The sequence below is a fragment of the Cervus canadensis genome, chromosome X (genome assembly GCF_019320065.1).
Source record: "Cervus canadensis isolate Bull #8, Minnesota chromosome X, ASM1932006v1, whole genome shotgun sequence".
In the NCBI taxonomy this organism is placed as follows: domain Eukaryota; kingdom Metazoa; phylum Chordata; class Mammalia; order Artiodactyla; family Cervidae; genus Cervus; species Cervus canadensis.
The window spans coordinates 48,920,544-48,936,257 of record NC_057419.1 but is presented as its reverse complement, the minus strand read 5'-3'; the positions used below and the strand labels follow the sequence as shown (position 1 = coordinate 48,936,257).

The window sequence follows — 15,714 nt, the reverse complement described above, 5'->3', positions numbered from 1 at the left end:
AGTTCTTTTGGACTTTGGTTTCCTTCTGCTGTGCTGTGCTGTGCTAGTCAGGTCTCACTGTTTGCAACCCCATGGACTGTAGCCCACCAGGCTCCTCTGTCCATGGGATTCTCCAAGCAAGAATACTTGAACGAGTTGACATTTCCTCCTCCAGGAGATCTTCCCCACCCGGGGATAGAACCCACCTCTCTTGTGTCTCCTGCCTTGGCAAGCACCACGGAAGCCCTTCAGAGACTGCAAAAGTAGTCTCTAGTGAGTCTGTCGTGTAGCAGCTTGTCATAGAATTGTGGTTTTATAAGCACAGTCAAAATGACACAAACTGAAGGCCCATTGTCTGAGCCAGACCCATGGCATATATCAGGAGTAACAGCTTTGTTAGGTATGGTCACTTAGGACCAGTCTTTGTTCTTTTCTAAGCAACTGCTTGTTCTTGTGACAAGGATTAATGACATAACAGCTGCAAGGTGGTCTCTGCCTTTTACAAAAGCCTATAGCAGTAAAGATTTGTGTTTGCCATCAGAACAGCACATTTTCTGAAGAGGGGAGATAAACTTGACAGCAGAGAGAGAATCAGTGGTTTTAAAAAAAAAAAGGTGTGGTGGGCTGAGCTTATTTACAAAGAAGAGGAGTGGGGGGGGGGGTTATGCTGATAGACTATTTAAGCAAGAAAATCTGGTGTCAGAGGAATAATGAAGATCCTGCCTTGACTTCTGCTTCTTGATTTCCTTACTCAGGTGCTGACCCCAGCCCAGATCAAATCAATTTGCCAGGCCATCCTGGACTCTGGGAAACAGTATGCCATGAAAAAGAGGAAGCCATTCCCGCTGATGTATTCTTACTATGGAACCGAATACTTGGGTGAGTGAAGGTGTTGGCCAAGGCCTGGAGGAGGAAGGCAGTCTCTAATAGCCGCTTTTACATAGGTCATCACTATCACTGGGAACCTTTTAAAAAGCCATTTGAAAATAAATATTGATGGATACTTCAAAGCACAATTTCATATTTATTTTCAGAGTCTACCTGTCAGAAAGGTAACTGTTTTAACACTGTGTGTGTGTGTGTGTGTGTGTGTGTGTGTGTGTGAGTCAGTCATGTCTGACTCTATGTGACCCCATGGACTGTAGCCTGCCACGCTCCTCTGTCCATGGGATTTCCCAGGCAAGAATACTAGAGTGGGTAGCCCTTCCCTTCTTCAGGGCATCTTCCTGACCCAGGGATCAAACCCAGGTCTCCTGAATTGGCAGGCGGATTCTTTACCACTGATCCACCAGGGACTTTGACTAAAGACTAAAATACTTTATTCTTGATTGTGAATTCATTGGCCTATTTTTGCTGAAAGTTGAACAGCTTATACAATCACTGCCAGTAGTACCTGTGCACAGGGAAACAGGATTCAGCCACTGACATCTTCAAGTTTTTAATATTAGTGGATTAATTCCCTGGTGACTCAATAGTAAAGAATCCGCCTGCCAGTGCCAGAGACCTGGGTTCCATCTCTAGGTAGGGAAGATCCCCTGGAGAAGGAAATGACAACCCACTCCAATATTCTTGCCTGGGAAATCCCATGGACAGAGGAACCTGGCGGGCTACAGTCCATGGGATCGCAAAGAGTTGGACACGACTGAGTGTGCGCACGTGTGCGCATGCACACACACACACAATAACAGGATACCAAATCACAATGGCTGCTTTTGAGATATGAGGCTTGTGAATGAAAGTTGATTACTCCCCCCTTGATTTCATAGTCTCCCCATCGCCCCTTGCCAGCATGACTTGCAGGGCCCATTGTAGATCACCTGCCTCCCTCTCCAAACTCCAGCTTTTTCTTTCGCTTCCTTGGTTCTGCCCAGCATAGTCTCCAGCAAACAAACCTTTGTGCCTGTTCCTTTTGCCCAGAATGCCTGACTTTCCCCATCCCCTTCATCTGTTTGTCATACTTGGGCCCAGACTTCCAACTGGTCCTCCTCCCAATTGAATTAACGATGCTTCTCTTGTCTGTATAGGAGCAGCTCATGGCCTATCGTCCATCCTCCAGATGCTTCTTTCTTACCATGAGCACCTCAAGCCCTCGGACCAGGAGCTGGTGTGGCAGAGCGTGGACTTCCTTATGGAGCAGGAACAGAACTGCAACTGGCCCCCTGAGCTCGGCGAGGCCATCGAGAGGGAGAATGAGCTGGTGCACTGGTGCCACGGCGCCCCAGGTCTCATTCCCATTCTTATCTGAAAACATTGCCTTTCAGCGGGCTTAGCCAAAGACACATGCCTTTTCTGAGAAGTGAGGGTATTTCTCACCTTATACCATTACCACGGGAGGTGAAAAGGTCAAGAGGAAACTTTTCAAAGCCAGAAAAGTCTCCATCGGTTAAAGATTTCCAGAAATGATCCTGTGTTTAAAATATAAATGATCAGTATCTATTTGCATACAAATTAAACTAGTGTTCTCCAATAAAATATAATATGAGCCACAAATGAAATTAACTGTTTAGTAGCCCTAGTGAAACCACAGAAACAGGTGAAATTAATTTTCATAATAGAGCTACCCCAATATTCCCCAAGGGGCTTCCCTGGTAGCTCAGACAGTAAAGAATCTGCCTGCATTGCAAGAGACCAGAGTTCGATCCGTGGGTCAGGAAGATCCCCTGGAGTAGGAAATGGCAACCCATTCCTATATTTCTTGCCTGGGAAATTCCATGGCCAGAGAAGCCTGGCGGGCTATGGTCCATGGGGTCACAAAGAGTTGGACATGACTGAGTGACTAACACTTTCAGTACACCCCAAACGTTATTTCAACATGCAGCCAATTTAAAAATCGAGTAGGATTTCACAGTTTTGAAATATTGTCTTTGAAATCCTGTGTATATGTGAGACTTACATCCCATCCTGATTCAGACTAGCCATGTTGCAGGCACTCAGGGGCTTCATGGGACAGTGCAGGTCTGGAACCTCACAGTTCAAAACGTGGTCTCTGGACCAGTGGCATGGGGCACCTGGATGCTTGTTGGATGTCGAGAATCTCAGGCTCCACCCCAGCCCCAGTGAATCCCAGTCCGCATTTCAACAAGGTCCCTAGTCGATTTGTATGCACATTAAGGTTTAAGATGGACTGTTCTGTAATTTGTCTTCAAATGACAGTTTCCATTATCACCTAATGAAAAGTCTAGAGAAATGAGAAGCCATTTGTCCTGAACTCTCTGGAATTGAGCCTGGAAACTTATCAGACCCCATCTTTTCACTTTCTTTCTTTCTTTTTAACCCCATTATGCCACTAATTAGGCCTTAGAGAAGATGCAATTCAAAATAAATCAAATTCAGAGAAAACAATTCATTTTGGTCGATTGGCCAGGGGAGAGACTTAAAATACCGAAATAACACACATTTTGATTAGGAGTGTATTTAATTTTCAAGGCTATGCTTCAATGCCATGAGTGAGTACAGCTTTAAAATATATTTAATTTGTCTTTAGTTTGTTACCTGATTTTTATTACTTCCTTCCCCTCCTTACTTATGTAATGTTCTTTAATCCAAGTGGAATTTCATTTTTACTTCAGTACAGTCTGAGATGACAAATAATAGAAGTGTTAGTCCATTGGCTAGATTTTCTCTGCCTGCCACTTTTGCTTAAGGGAAGACTTCAAAGGCTCCTGTGTGCACTTGTACCAGCTCCAGGGCATTGTACATTATGTCCAGGTTAATTCCCACCAGTGATCATTTGAGTCCATTTTTTTTCTGGCTTTGAACTTTTTCTTGAAGAAAAACAGCAGTTATTTACCATTCTGGAAACGATATCTCTTCATGTTACCCTCAACACTCTCATTTCCTATTCCCTTTAATTATTAGCAGTGATGGCCATTGGATATCCTTCAAGCACCCCAGGATCCTTGAGTTTTGGAAATGTCCCAAATTAAATACAGCCTATTTTAAAAGGATCCAATGTATAGCCCTGTAAAGAGTGGCCAGATTGTCTACTAAAATAAGTGGCTGGGTCGCTTAATTGATGTGGAGTTCTTGAAGGACAGTTACTCCATTCTTTCTGTAATGTACTTCACATCCCATCTGTCTTTGTAAATCATGGACCATAACAGTAAGCATAGGATTCATTACCCTGAGGACTTTATTCTCATATATCATTCATGTTCAGTATCTTGGTAAGATTAAATGTAGGTTGCAAAGCAAAAGCATTCAACCCATGTATTCACCAGACTGCCAAAAATAAGCCAGTTCACAAATGAATAAACAACCAAATGGAGCCCATTATGTCTGCCAACTACCACTTCCATCTCAAGAGTATCGGTCTTCCTTTTAAGAGATGTGCTAAAAATAGCAGCAAGAGGGATTATGAATCTGATAAGTGCAGGTTAAAAATCATCAAGATTCCTCTGAAGTTGGCAACAGTAAGCTCTCCAGAAATTCTAAAGCAGGAGATGACCTAGAAAAATAATTCTCACTTGTGTGAGGAAAACATTTTTTTTTTGAGAGTAGATTTATGAACAGTACAGATGGTTTGGGGCAGCAGGCTGATTCTGTGATTAAAAACCTGCCAGAAATAGTCCCAATGTGGAATTTCATCAGTGATATCTTATCTCCCGCTATAATTGTTTCCTGTTGAATTTCCTTCAACCCACCTCTACAGGTGACAGCCTTAGTTATCATTTATGCAGTGTGAATATACTTCTGGACTCTTAAGTTAATAACTGGATTCTAATTGTAGCTCCAATGCTAACTAGTTAAGTAACCTTGAGAAAACCACTTTATTTCTTTTGTGCTTTTTTGTTTCTTCATCTGTGAAAGGAGTATGTGGAGATGGAGTAGGGAAACTGTCTTTTTTTTATATATATAATCACTACAGAAACCTTTTATCCTGTGGTCCCTTGCCGTTCCTGAGGGATATGGCCCCAGTGATTTGCAGACACTCAACATTTATAAATACCTAGTGAAATATCGAGTTTTTCTCACTAGATGCAGGCAGATTTACCTGACCCCTTCCTAGCCTTAGTGATTCTGAAATACAAGGTGAAAACTATTTACAAAATCATTAAAACAAATGCTGTGGCTAAAATAAAGTCTGGATGGCATTGTGTTACATCATTACTGTGGTCACACTGACAGTTCATTTCCTTTACTCTGGGTGAAACACAGGTGTAGCTATTTTTTTTTTTAATCATTTCTTGAGGGCTCCTGGATAGGTGACTTTTTTATTTGTTGTTTGTTTTTTTATTGGAGTATAGTGAATTACAAAGTGTGACTTTGAATAGATAACAGCAGGGATTTGTACAGTGTGGGTGTCTTTGGCCACTAAGCTTTGTAGTATACACTGGACAGTGCCTGCAGTTACAGATCCCAGAATGGACCTATGTGCTGATTCTGCAGGATGTTGAAATAATATGTACCAAGTCTGACTGTTATGAGGCTCTATTAGATGACATGTTTTCAAAGATTCAGTCTCCCAAACCATAGTTCTTAAGTAATAATTCCTTTTCCCAGTTGTATTAATATTTGGCAAAGACATATATCATTGCTGCCTGGGAGTTTCGTGTCAGTGGACAATAATCACTGTTTCCATGATGACATGACAGTGTTCCCAGCAAAAGCAAAGAAAGCCAACATCCTTTCCTTTTAGATTAAGCCACCTGATTGTGGACTTCTCTAGGTTAGGTAAGAAGACAATAGGTTTAGGAGTTTTTCAAGGTCCCTTCCATGTACCATTCTTTGATCTGGGATGCAGGAAGAGGCCCTTTCTCTCTGGCCAGAACTGCAGGATCAATACCCATTAAGCTGCCTGGGGCTAGTGGCCTGGTTTAGCAATGGGACCATCTCAGCCCATCTTCCTTCCGCATATCTCATCTCTACTTCAGCATCCGCCTGCACCGGGGTGAGAAATGAGACGTTATAGGGTCAGCAGGCATTTGTGGAGGCCTTGACATGTGTCAAATACCAAGACACAGATTGGAGAGCAAAAATGAACATGACAGAGTACCTGCCCTTAGTTAACTGGCACAATATGAGGGGAGGCAGACATGAAAACAGGTAATTTTAACAGATTTACCGATACAGAAAACAAAGTAGTGGGTACCAATGGGGTACCAGAGGGCTTCCCTGGTGGCTCAGTGGTAAAGAATCTGCCTGCCAATGGAGGAAACATGGGTTTGATCTCTGGGTTGGGAAGATCCCCTGGAGGAGGAAATGGCAACCCACCCCAGTATTCTTGCCTGGGAAATCCCATGGACAGAGGTGCCTGGCAGACTACAGTCCATGGGGTTGCAAAGAGTTGAACGCAACTGAGCGACTGAACATGAGCTCAGTGGGTACCAGAGGGTAGCTGGAAGGGAGGAGGGGCAAGATAGGGGTGGGGATTAAGAGATACAAACTACTATGTATAAAATCGCAGCAACAATATGTTGTATGTTGTTTAGTTGCTAAGTTGTGTCTTACTCTTTGCGACCCCATGGACTGTCGCCTGCCAGGCTCCTCTGTCCATGGGATTCTGTAGGCAAGAATACCAGAGTGCGTTGCTATTCCCTTCTCCAGGGGATCTTTGCGACTCAGGGATCCAACCGGGTCTCTTGTGTTGCAGGCAGACTCTTTACCATCTGAGCCACCAGGAAAGCCCATATGTTGTATAGCACAGGGAATTACAGTTTTCTTGTAATAACTTTTAATGGAGTTTAGTCTGTAAAAATACTGAATCTCTATCCTGTACACCCGAAATGAATATAATATTATAAATCAACTATAATTCAATTTAAAAATAAGTTATTATATTTAAAAACAAGTAATTTTAATATGATAACTGTATAAGTGCTCAGATTTGTAGGAGTGATGGGAGCTCAGAGGAGGCATCTCTAGTCCTTCTCCAGGTTCCAGGAAGGCTTCCTGGAGGAGGTGATGCCTGAGATAAGTTGGCCAGACTAAGAAAGGTGGGAAGTTTATTCCAAGAAAAGTCAGAGGCATGGAGCCAACATGGTGAAGGAAGGGAACCATGGGGGTGGTTTGGTTTTACTGAAGTGAAAAGCTCCACAGAGGGAGAGGGGGAGGAGTAGCCAGGGGACAGAGTAGGAGCTGGGTGGCCAAGGGCTCTCTGTCTCACCTAGACAGGAGCTTCACCTGGATTCTGGAGGGGGAGAGCTAAGAACCACAAATTACACTGCAGAGTTGGTCCGCCTTGAAGCAGAGGGAGCTGACCTATATGTCTGTTAGTCATTGGCCAAAATTGCTTGAGGGTGGGGGTGCATTGCATAGCCTCCCATTTGGCTGAGGGCTTATCCCCCGAGAAGAGGAAAGCTGTGAGTTTTGTCAGCAGCCAACTCACAGCAGCTGGGAGATGGGGCACCTGCTGGTAAAGAAAAGGGATCTGACAGAGCGCCAGGGGCTTCTGGTTCACCTTCAGTACCCGGGTTAGATGGTGTCACATTCTTCATGGGTCTTTCCTCCCTCCACATGTGGGTTAGGAGCCTTCCTCTGTGCTTCCGCAATGCCTTGCTTTTCCCTCACATGGCCTAATGAATGCCCCCTGTTAGGTTGTAAAGACTATGAAAGGAGGGGCTTTTAAAAATCTTAGCACCTCCTACTGTCCTGGTATATAATGGATACTTAATTAATATCTAAGCAGCCACCAAATCTGTGAGCTGTCTCTTTCATTAGCCTCTTTGTCATCTTTCTGCCGACACCATCAGCTCATAGCTCCCCTACTGCCCTTCTTCAGGTCTTGGTTGACTGCACAGTGGGGCATTTTGTCTATAACAGTAATCATCATTAAAAAGATAAACCAAAATATTCACAACAAAATACTCCCACTGGTTCCCTACTGCCCACAAATACAGTCCAAGGTGCCCAATTGGACTTGTAAAATCATCCCAAATGTGAACGCAATCTACCCTTCCATTGTCCTGTTGCTTAGAACACTCTGCCCCACTGGTCTTCCTGTGACTTGTTTATTGTGGCTTAGAATCTTTGCCCTTGCTGATTTGATGCCTGGAATGCTCTCCCCCTCCCCTCCGGCCTGCAGTTTCCTATGTATCCTACACAGTTCTGGAGAAAGCCTGGCTTCTAGCAAAGCTTCCCTTGACAGTCTCCCTCAGGGAACTTTGACTTTTCTGATCCCTCTAGTATGATTTTCAGCGCCATTCATTTTATGTCCCAACATCATCGTAAACTGCATGTCTTGTTATGTATCTGTCACAAGTACATATTATTTTCTCTGTTTCTAGATAATGCCTTCCTGAAGGACAGGCATTGTGTTGAGTTTTCATTTATATCACCCAGGGCTGGAACTGGCTACATAATTTGGGGGACCCAGTACAAAATAAACACACAGACCTCTTTTTGAAAAAGGATTAAGAAATTCAAGATGGCAACAACAGAGCCTTCAGTACAGGGTGGGGCCCTTCTGAAGGTCCTTTATGAGGCCGTACAGGTCACCCGCCCGTGAAGCTGGCCCTGCCTAGGGCTGTGAATATAGCAGATCATCAATGAACACTTTCAAATGAATGGATACAGTGAATGAATGAATGCATAATTAAGTGAAATTCTTTTAAAAATCATTCTTTGTGGAAATGACACTTTCTTCCTAGAACTGAAGGAGGATAGTACTATAGGTGACCATTGTCGGTGATTCTCTGGAAAGCACTGGCTGAGGAGAGCCTGTTGTTAGGTGTTCATCATAGACAGTGTTAAAGAATACCTTTTTTTTTTTCCTTTTTTGCCACATGGTGAGGCATGTGGGATGTTGGTTCCCCAACCAAGGATCGAACCCATGCCCCCTGCATTGGAAGCGTGGAGTCTTAATCACTGGTCTGCCGGGGAAGTCCCCAGAGATACATATTTAAAAGAGAATAAAATCATCACTCTCAGACAAATATAAAATAAGCATGTCAACAATTTTATTTAACTCATAAATTAATAAGGGAACCAGAAAAGTGTTATAACTGACTCAAAGGAATCTCCAAAGAGCAGACGTATCTCTAGGCCATGAAGAAGGCTGACATGAGTTTGCTTAATAGATGCAAAAACTAGCTGCTTCCACAAAGACTGAGGGAAGTCAACGCAACATCTATTGGACAGAATGTGAAGTTTCTAGAGACAGGGATTATTTACATTATTGTCAGTTTTCTACAAGGTAATTTCTGTCTCTACACAGTTGTAAAATAGGCCAGTCACAGACAAAGGCAGAGATAACCCTGATGGATGAGCTAGTCCAAATAAATTCCAGTCTGTCCCACTTTCTGTAGAAGGTAGGCGAGGCAGGAGAGAGTTATCTTGGGCTACTAATCTCTCCGAATATGAGCACCTGGAACGTGGAGGAAACGGTTTCTATTAATAGCTATCACTTCTCTTGTTTCCCTTCCTGCCTGTATAATGGAGATTGCCTTGGTTGAGCTGTGTTGAAGGAACGATCTTTCTTTGGAACAGTCAAGATGGCAGGGCCTCACTTCACAGCTAAAGCCAGAGTCTTGGCCAAGTCACTTGGAATCATTGTTGTTTTTGGAAGGACTCCCAGTTGGTCTCTTAAGAAAAGGTGTATAGTTTTAAATACTTTTAACATGACAAATTCTGAATGTCCATGGGGGGATGGGCAAACTGTATAAACATTTAGCTTTTCCAAAATAACAAGATATGCATAATGCTTACCAGGGTATTTGTCATTAAATATTAACCCATTTGCAAATTATGGATTTTATCTGACTAGGTGCCTGTTGCTGTTTCTTTTGGTACTGATAATCACCATACAATTCAAACAATTTAAATCTCACAGGTACAATAAGACTCCCTTGGAGAAGATTCTATAGCCTTGCTACTCAAAATATGGTCCCTGGAAGGGTCATTGTTAGAAATGTAGTACCCCTGGCCCCACCTTAGACCTACTTGATTAGAATGGATATTTTACCAATACCCTGATGATGTGTGGGCCTCTTCCAGTTTGAGAAGTTCTACTCTATAGTATTAAGCCTTGAAAATCACCTCTAATATCTGTGATGTTTTTACAGGAATTGCCTATCTGTTTGCCAAAGCTTATCTGGTTTCCAAGAAACCACAGTACCTGGACACATGTATCCGGTGTGGGGAACTCACGTGGCAGAAGGGCTTGCTAAAGAAGGGCCCAGGGATCTGCCACGGGGTGGCTGGCAGTGCCTATGTCTTCCTGCTGCTCTACCGCCTCACCGGAAACTCTAAGTACATCTACCGAGCCCAAAGGTCAGCCTTTCTTTGCATGATTTTTTGTTTTTCCAAATGTTAACCCAGTTAATGTTCAGAACAAGTAATAGTCACATAGTTTTAAAAGTGTAAACACAAATACTGGCGTGGTGCATTTTAGCAATTTAATTCACTTCCCAGGAGACAGTTACCAATATCTTAGTTACCTTCTCAGAGCTATACATGTCTGTGTGTGTGTATATATATATGAGCAGATAAGTGTATATGTAAAATTTTGTCCCTCTTTTTTGATACAGATGGTAGCACTTTGCTATCATAGTGATCACCCTCAATCAGTAAATAAAGGACTTTTCATCTTTGTTGTTGTGTAGTATTACATCTTATGAATGAGCCATATGGAGGGCAGTTTGGATTCTTTCCAGTGTTTTGCATTGTGTGTGTGTGTGTGTGTGTGTGTATATATGTATATATATATATATCCCATGATGTTCACCTATGGGTGTGAAAGTGTGTTAGTCAGTTGCTCAGTCGTGTCTGACTCTTTGCAGCCCCATGGACTGCAGCCTTCCAGGCTCCTCTGTCTGTGGAAGAATCCTGGAGTGAGTTGCCATTCCCTTCTTCAGGGGATCTTCCCAACCCAGGGGTCAAACCTGGGTCTCCTACATTGCAGGCAAATTCTTTACCATCCTAGCCACCATATCTGTAAGGTAAATCCCTAGAAGTGGAATTACTGGGCCAAGGGGTATGTCTATTTGTGATTTTTTTTTTATTGTGGTAAGAACACTTAATATGAACTCTATTCTCCTAGCATATTTTTTAATGTACCATATTGTTAGCTACAGGCACAGTATTATACAACAGATCTCTGAAACTTACTCAACTTCAATAACAGAAACTTTCTACCCATTGAGCAAAAACTCCCCATTTCCCCTCCTCCACCCCAACCCTTGGCAACCTTCATTCTATTCCCTGCTTCTATGAGTTTAACTGTTGTAGATTTCTCATGTGTTATCATGGAGTATTTGTCTTTTTGTGCCTGGCTTATTTCACTTAGCATAATGTCCTCATTTATCATTTAGAACAGTGCCTGACAGAGTATCTGCAGTGTATGTATTCAATGTTATCATCACTAAAAATTTGAGTTATATCATTCCAGACATTTCTCTATGCATAAATGTATGTTCTTATATCTATGTATATATATTTTAATAAAAACCTACAATATGTATGTGTAACTGTACTATACATACTGTTTGCAGTTTATACTTTTAAATAAACAATTGTTAAGGGACACCCTTTATTTCAGTTTGTGTAGATCTAGCTCATTGTTTTAATGACTGTATAGTTATTTATTATAATTGTACCATGATTAATTTAACCAATCTTTAAGTAATGGACACTTAGTGTATGTGCAGTCTTTACTAAAACAAACAAAATTGTCCCAAATATCCAATACATAGCTTTTGGTACACTTGTCAGAAAAATTTTAAAATTGAAGTCATTAAATCCAGAGGTATTTTTTAACTGTCTTTATCTTTTGCCCATTTTTTTTTTCTGTTATGATGCTTATTTTGAGTACTATAACTCTTTGTCAGTGTATGCTATAAATATTTTTCTACTTTGCCATTTTTCTTTCAGCTTAGTTCATAGTCTTTTGTCAGACCAAAATCTTTATGTATCTCTCCTGAAAAAGTTGTCAAATTTTTTAAATTTCTGGGTTTTGTGTTATACTTAAAGAAACCTTTCCCACTCTAAGATTAAAAAAATAATATTAGTTTACATGAAACGTTAGTACTTTGGGGCTTCCCTGGTGGCTCAGATGGTAAAGAAAGCTGCCTGCAATATAGGAGATCTGGGTGTAATTCCTGGGTTGGGAAGATCCCCTGGAGAAGGGAATGGCTACCCACTCCAGTATTCTTGCCTGGAGAATTCCATGGACAGAGAAGCCTGGCAGGCTACAGTCCATGGGGTTGCAAAGAGTTAGACATGACTGAGCTTTTAGTACTTTTATTATTTTATTTTAATTTTTATTTTATTTTTTTATTTTAATTTTTAAAATAAATTTATACCCCTTTGCCCATTTCTCCCACCAATTTAAAAGTTACTTTAACTTTTAAATCTTTGATTAGCTTAGAGCTTACTTTTTAAAATAGTGTCAGATGGGTGTCTATCTTCGTGGTTTTTTTTAAATCTTTTTTTGTGTGTTTTTCAATTAAAAAAAAACTAAACTTCCCTATAATGTCTGTTGACTCCAATAATTTGAAATTCCAAATTTATCACAGGCTGAATTTATATAAATGTATGGGTTTGTTTTAGGACTTTATTTCATTATTCATTCATTTCTAGTTTTTCTTAGCTGTACTCTCTCTTTTATTCTTCCAATTGTATTTTAGAATCAGTTTTTCAAAAGTTAAAAAAGCCTATGGACATTTGATTGGGATTTCAATGAATTTATATGTTGCTTAGTGACATTTTTAGAATATTGAGTTTTTCCATCTAAGAACATCATGTTTTCCCTTTATTTAAGTTTGTAAAAATGTCATTTGGTGAACTTTTGGTCTAATGAAAAAGGATTTGTATGTTTCTTGTTAATTTTATTACGATGTATTTTATGTTTCCAGATTTGTGAATGGAATCTTTTCCTCAATTATATTTTCAGGTCATTTACTGGCATTTATGAAAGCTTTAAAAAGTATACATATTATTGTAGTTAAAAGCATACATATTATCTAAGATGCCCTTCTCTCATATGAATCTACATTGTATCTTTCAAACATCTTAATTTTGATAAATATCAAGATGATATATCTGGCCACCTTAGTGAACTCCATTAATATTTCTATTAGATTTTCATTAGATTCCATTGGGTTTTCTAAGTAGGCACTCATATTATCTGCAAATAATTATAATTTTGTTACTCACTACTCAACCGTATACTCTTTTTTTTTTTTTAATTTCCTATTGCATGGGTCAGAACCTCCATAGCAACGTTCAATACTAAGGATAGTAAACATCTTTGCCTTCATGCTGATTTCATTAGGAATGAGTGTGTTTCACCACGATCTTTTAAATTTGCTTCTTATAATGTGTATCATATCAGATTATGACACTCTTGTTCAAAATAATCTGATGGCTTTCTACATGACTCAGTAAAAGACTAAGTCTCTTCACTAAACAAAAGGTCCTCCATAATCTTGCCTCCCATTATGTCTCTGATATCATGCCCTACTTGTCTTCCTTCTGGTTTCTTCCACCACAGTGATTCTGTTAAGATTCCAGGTACAATCTACCTCAAGGCCCTTCAAATTTTGGGTTTCTCCATACCTGTGATGTTCACTTCCTACATATATCTTCCAGCTCTCTCACTTCATTCGGACCATCATTCAAAAATCATTTTCTCAGAGAGGCCTTTTCAAGGCAATTTATCTAATATTCACTCTTAAACTGTAAACTACCCTTTATATTTGCATGTATGCACAGAAGGAAAAATACTAGCATATGAGTCTCCTATTTGTAGCTGCATTGTTTAGGAATTCTGTTAATGTATTTTGACTCATGACTCCCTAATCTGTTTAGGTTTGCAAACTGACCCTTTATTTTCCAAGTATAGGCTTTATTTCCCAAACATAGGCTTCCCTGGTGGCTTAGATGGTGAAGAATCCACCTGCAATGCGGGAGACCTGGGTTTGATCCCTGGGTTGGGAAGATCCCCTGGAGGAAGGAAAGGCTACCCACTTTGGTATTCTGGTCTGGAGAATCCAGAGGAGCCGGCAGGGTGCAGTCCCTGGGGTCACCAGGAGTTGGACACGACTGAGTGACTAAGTACAGCACATAGAGGAAAAAAGTCATTTGGGAGATTATTTAGGCTAATGTGACATCACCATTGGAATAAATTTCATCAGAGGTTGTCATGCTCTAGAAAGCCTATTAAAAAGGATCTGAACAACCCCTCTATTTTTCTGGCAGGCCAGTCCTAGATTACAGTTTTAGTTATAAAGCCTGGGATGGCAGAGTCCTTCAGACAAATTTCTCACAAGTAAAAACTGAAAATGTGCAGGTAATATCTGACTATTGTTTGGATATTGCGTTTAATTGTTTAGTGAACTGAAATTTCTACTTCATCATAACTCAAATGTGGCATGGCCCTAATTAGAGAAACTTCCTTTGGCAGTTCCTAAAACAGTAAATTCAAACAATATGTACCTTCCTGGAATAAACATTATTTGGTAATTTCCTATTACTCTCTTAATACAGAGTTAGAATTTATGGTTCCAGAAAGATATTTGACAACCTTTTCAGTTTCCTCTATGATTATTTAATTATTCAGGTTTTATACCTGTTTTTGAATTATTTTTGGTAATAGATCAAATGTAAAGAGTCTGCCTACAATGCAGGAGACCTGGGTTCGATCCCTGGGTTGGGAAGATACCCTGGAGAAGGGAGTGGCAACCCACTCCAGTATTCTTGCCTGGAGAATTCCATGGACAGAGGAGCCTGGCGGGCTATAGTCCATGGAGTTGGAAAGAGTTGGATATGACTGAGCGACTAACACACACAAACTCCTATAAAAGCATCTAGTTCATATGGATTTTTTTTTAATCTTTGATGTAAAGATCTGAAAGTACAGTTCCATGGTATTTAAAATTTCCCATGTCAGTGATTATATGCCCTTTCACTTTCCCCAGTGGTGGTTTAGTCTCTAAGTCCTGTCTGACTCTTGTGAACCCATGGACTGTAGCCTGCCTGGCTCCACTGTCCATGGGGATTCTCCAGGCAAGAATACTGGAGTGGGTTGCCCTTCCCTTCTCCAGGGGATCTTCCCAACCCAGGAATCCCAACCAGTGGTCTTCTTCATTGCAGGCAGATTCTTGACCAACTGAGCTACGAGGGAAGCCCTGTTTTTCCCCAGACGCACCAGCATTTTGTCTATGTGGTTTATCCTTTAAAGAAACTGGCTTTTGGTTTTATTAATTCTTTTTGTTTTTCTCTTTTGCTTCCTAATTAATTGTGTTCTGCCTTTATTTTTTTTTTGCCTTTATTTTTTATTTTCCAGTGTTCATTCCCTTTACTTTGTTATTCTCTACAGTTTTTAAAAAGTGCTTAATTAGAACACCTTCCATCTTTATAACAACAACAACTCAGATCAATGACTTTTCCTCTGAGTTCCGTTTTAGTCATAATAAGTTTTGATATGTAATGTTATGTATCTGTAATTCTTTTTAGTTCCATAATTACCATTCTGACTTCTATTTTCACAGAATTTCTTAGAAAAATGAATTGGTTAGTTTGAATTTTGCACCATTGGGTATATTTTGGAAACAGTAATTTTTACTTTAATATGATAACATGCAGTATAGGTCAGAGTGCAGTGAAACTGCAACTCTCACACATTGCTGATGCTTTTGTAAATTGCTGTATATCATTTAGAAGTTATTTTGAAAAGCACAAAAATATTTATCATGTTATTTTTAGGTTAAAATATAGGATATTAAATATTATACAAAGTATGACTTCAGTAGTATAATAAATAAATCAAACCCTGGCAGGGAAAGGTCAGATGAGGAA

General features: G+C 40.3%; 1 protein-coding gene across 1 annotated transcript in view; it reads left to right on the top strand.

Moving 5' to 3' along the window:
* Positions 1-15,714, top strand: part of LANCL3 (LanC like 3) — a 108,314-nt gene that overhangs the window by 80,870 nt on the left and 11,730 nt on the right. The window contains exons 2-4 of the mRNA XM_043458519.1: positions 735-858; positions 2,004-2,201; positions 9,981-10,188. Of these exons, the coding sequence (XP_043314454.1) occupies positions 735-858; positions 2,004-2,201; positions 9,981-10,188 (530 nt within the window). The remainder of the gene's footprint in view (positions 1-734; positions 859-2,003; positions 2,202-9,980; positions 10,189-15,714) is intronic.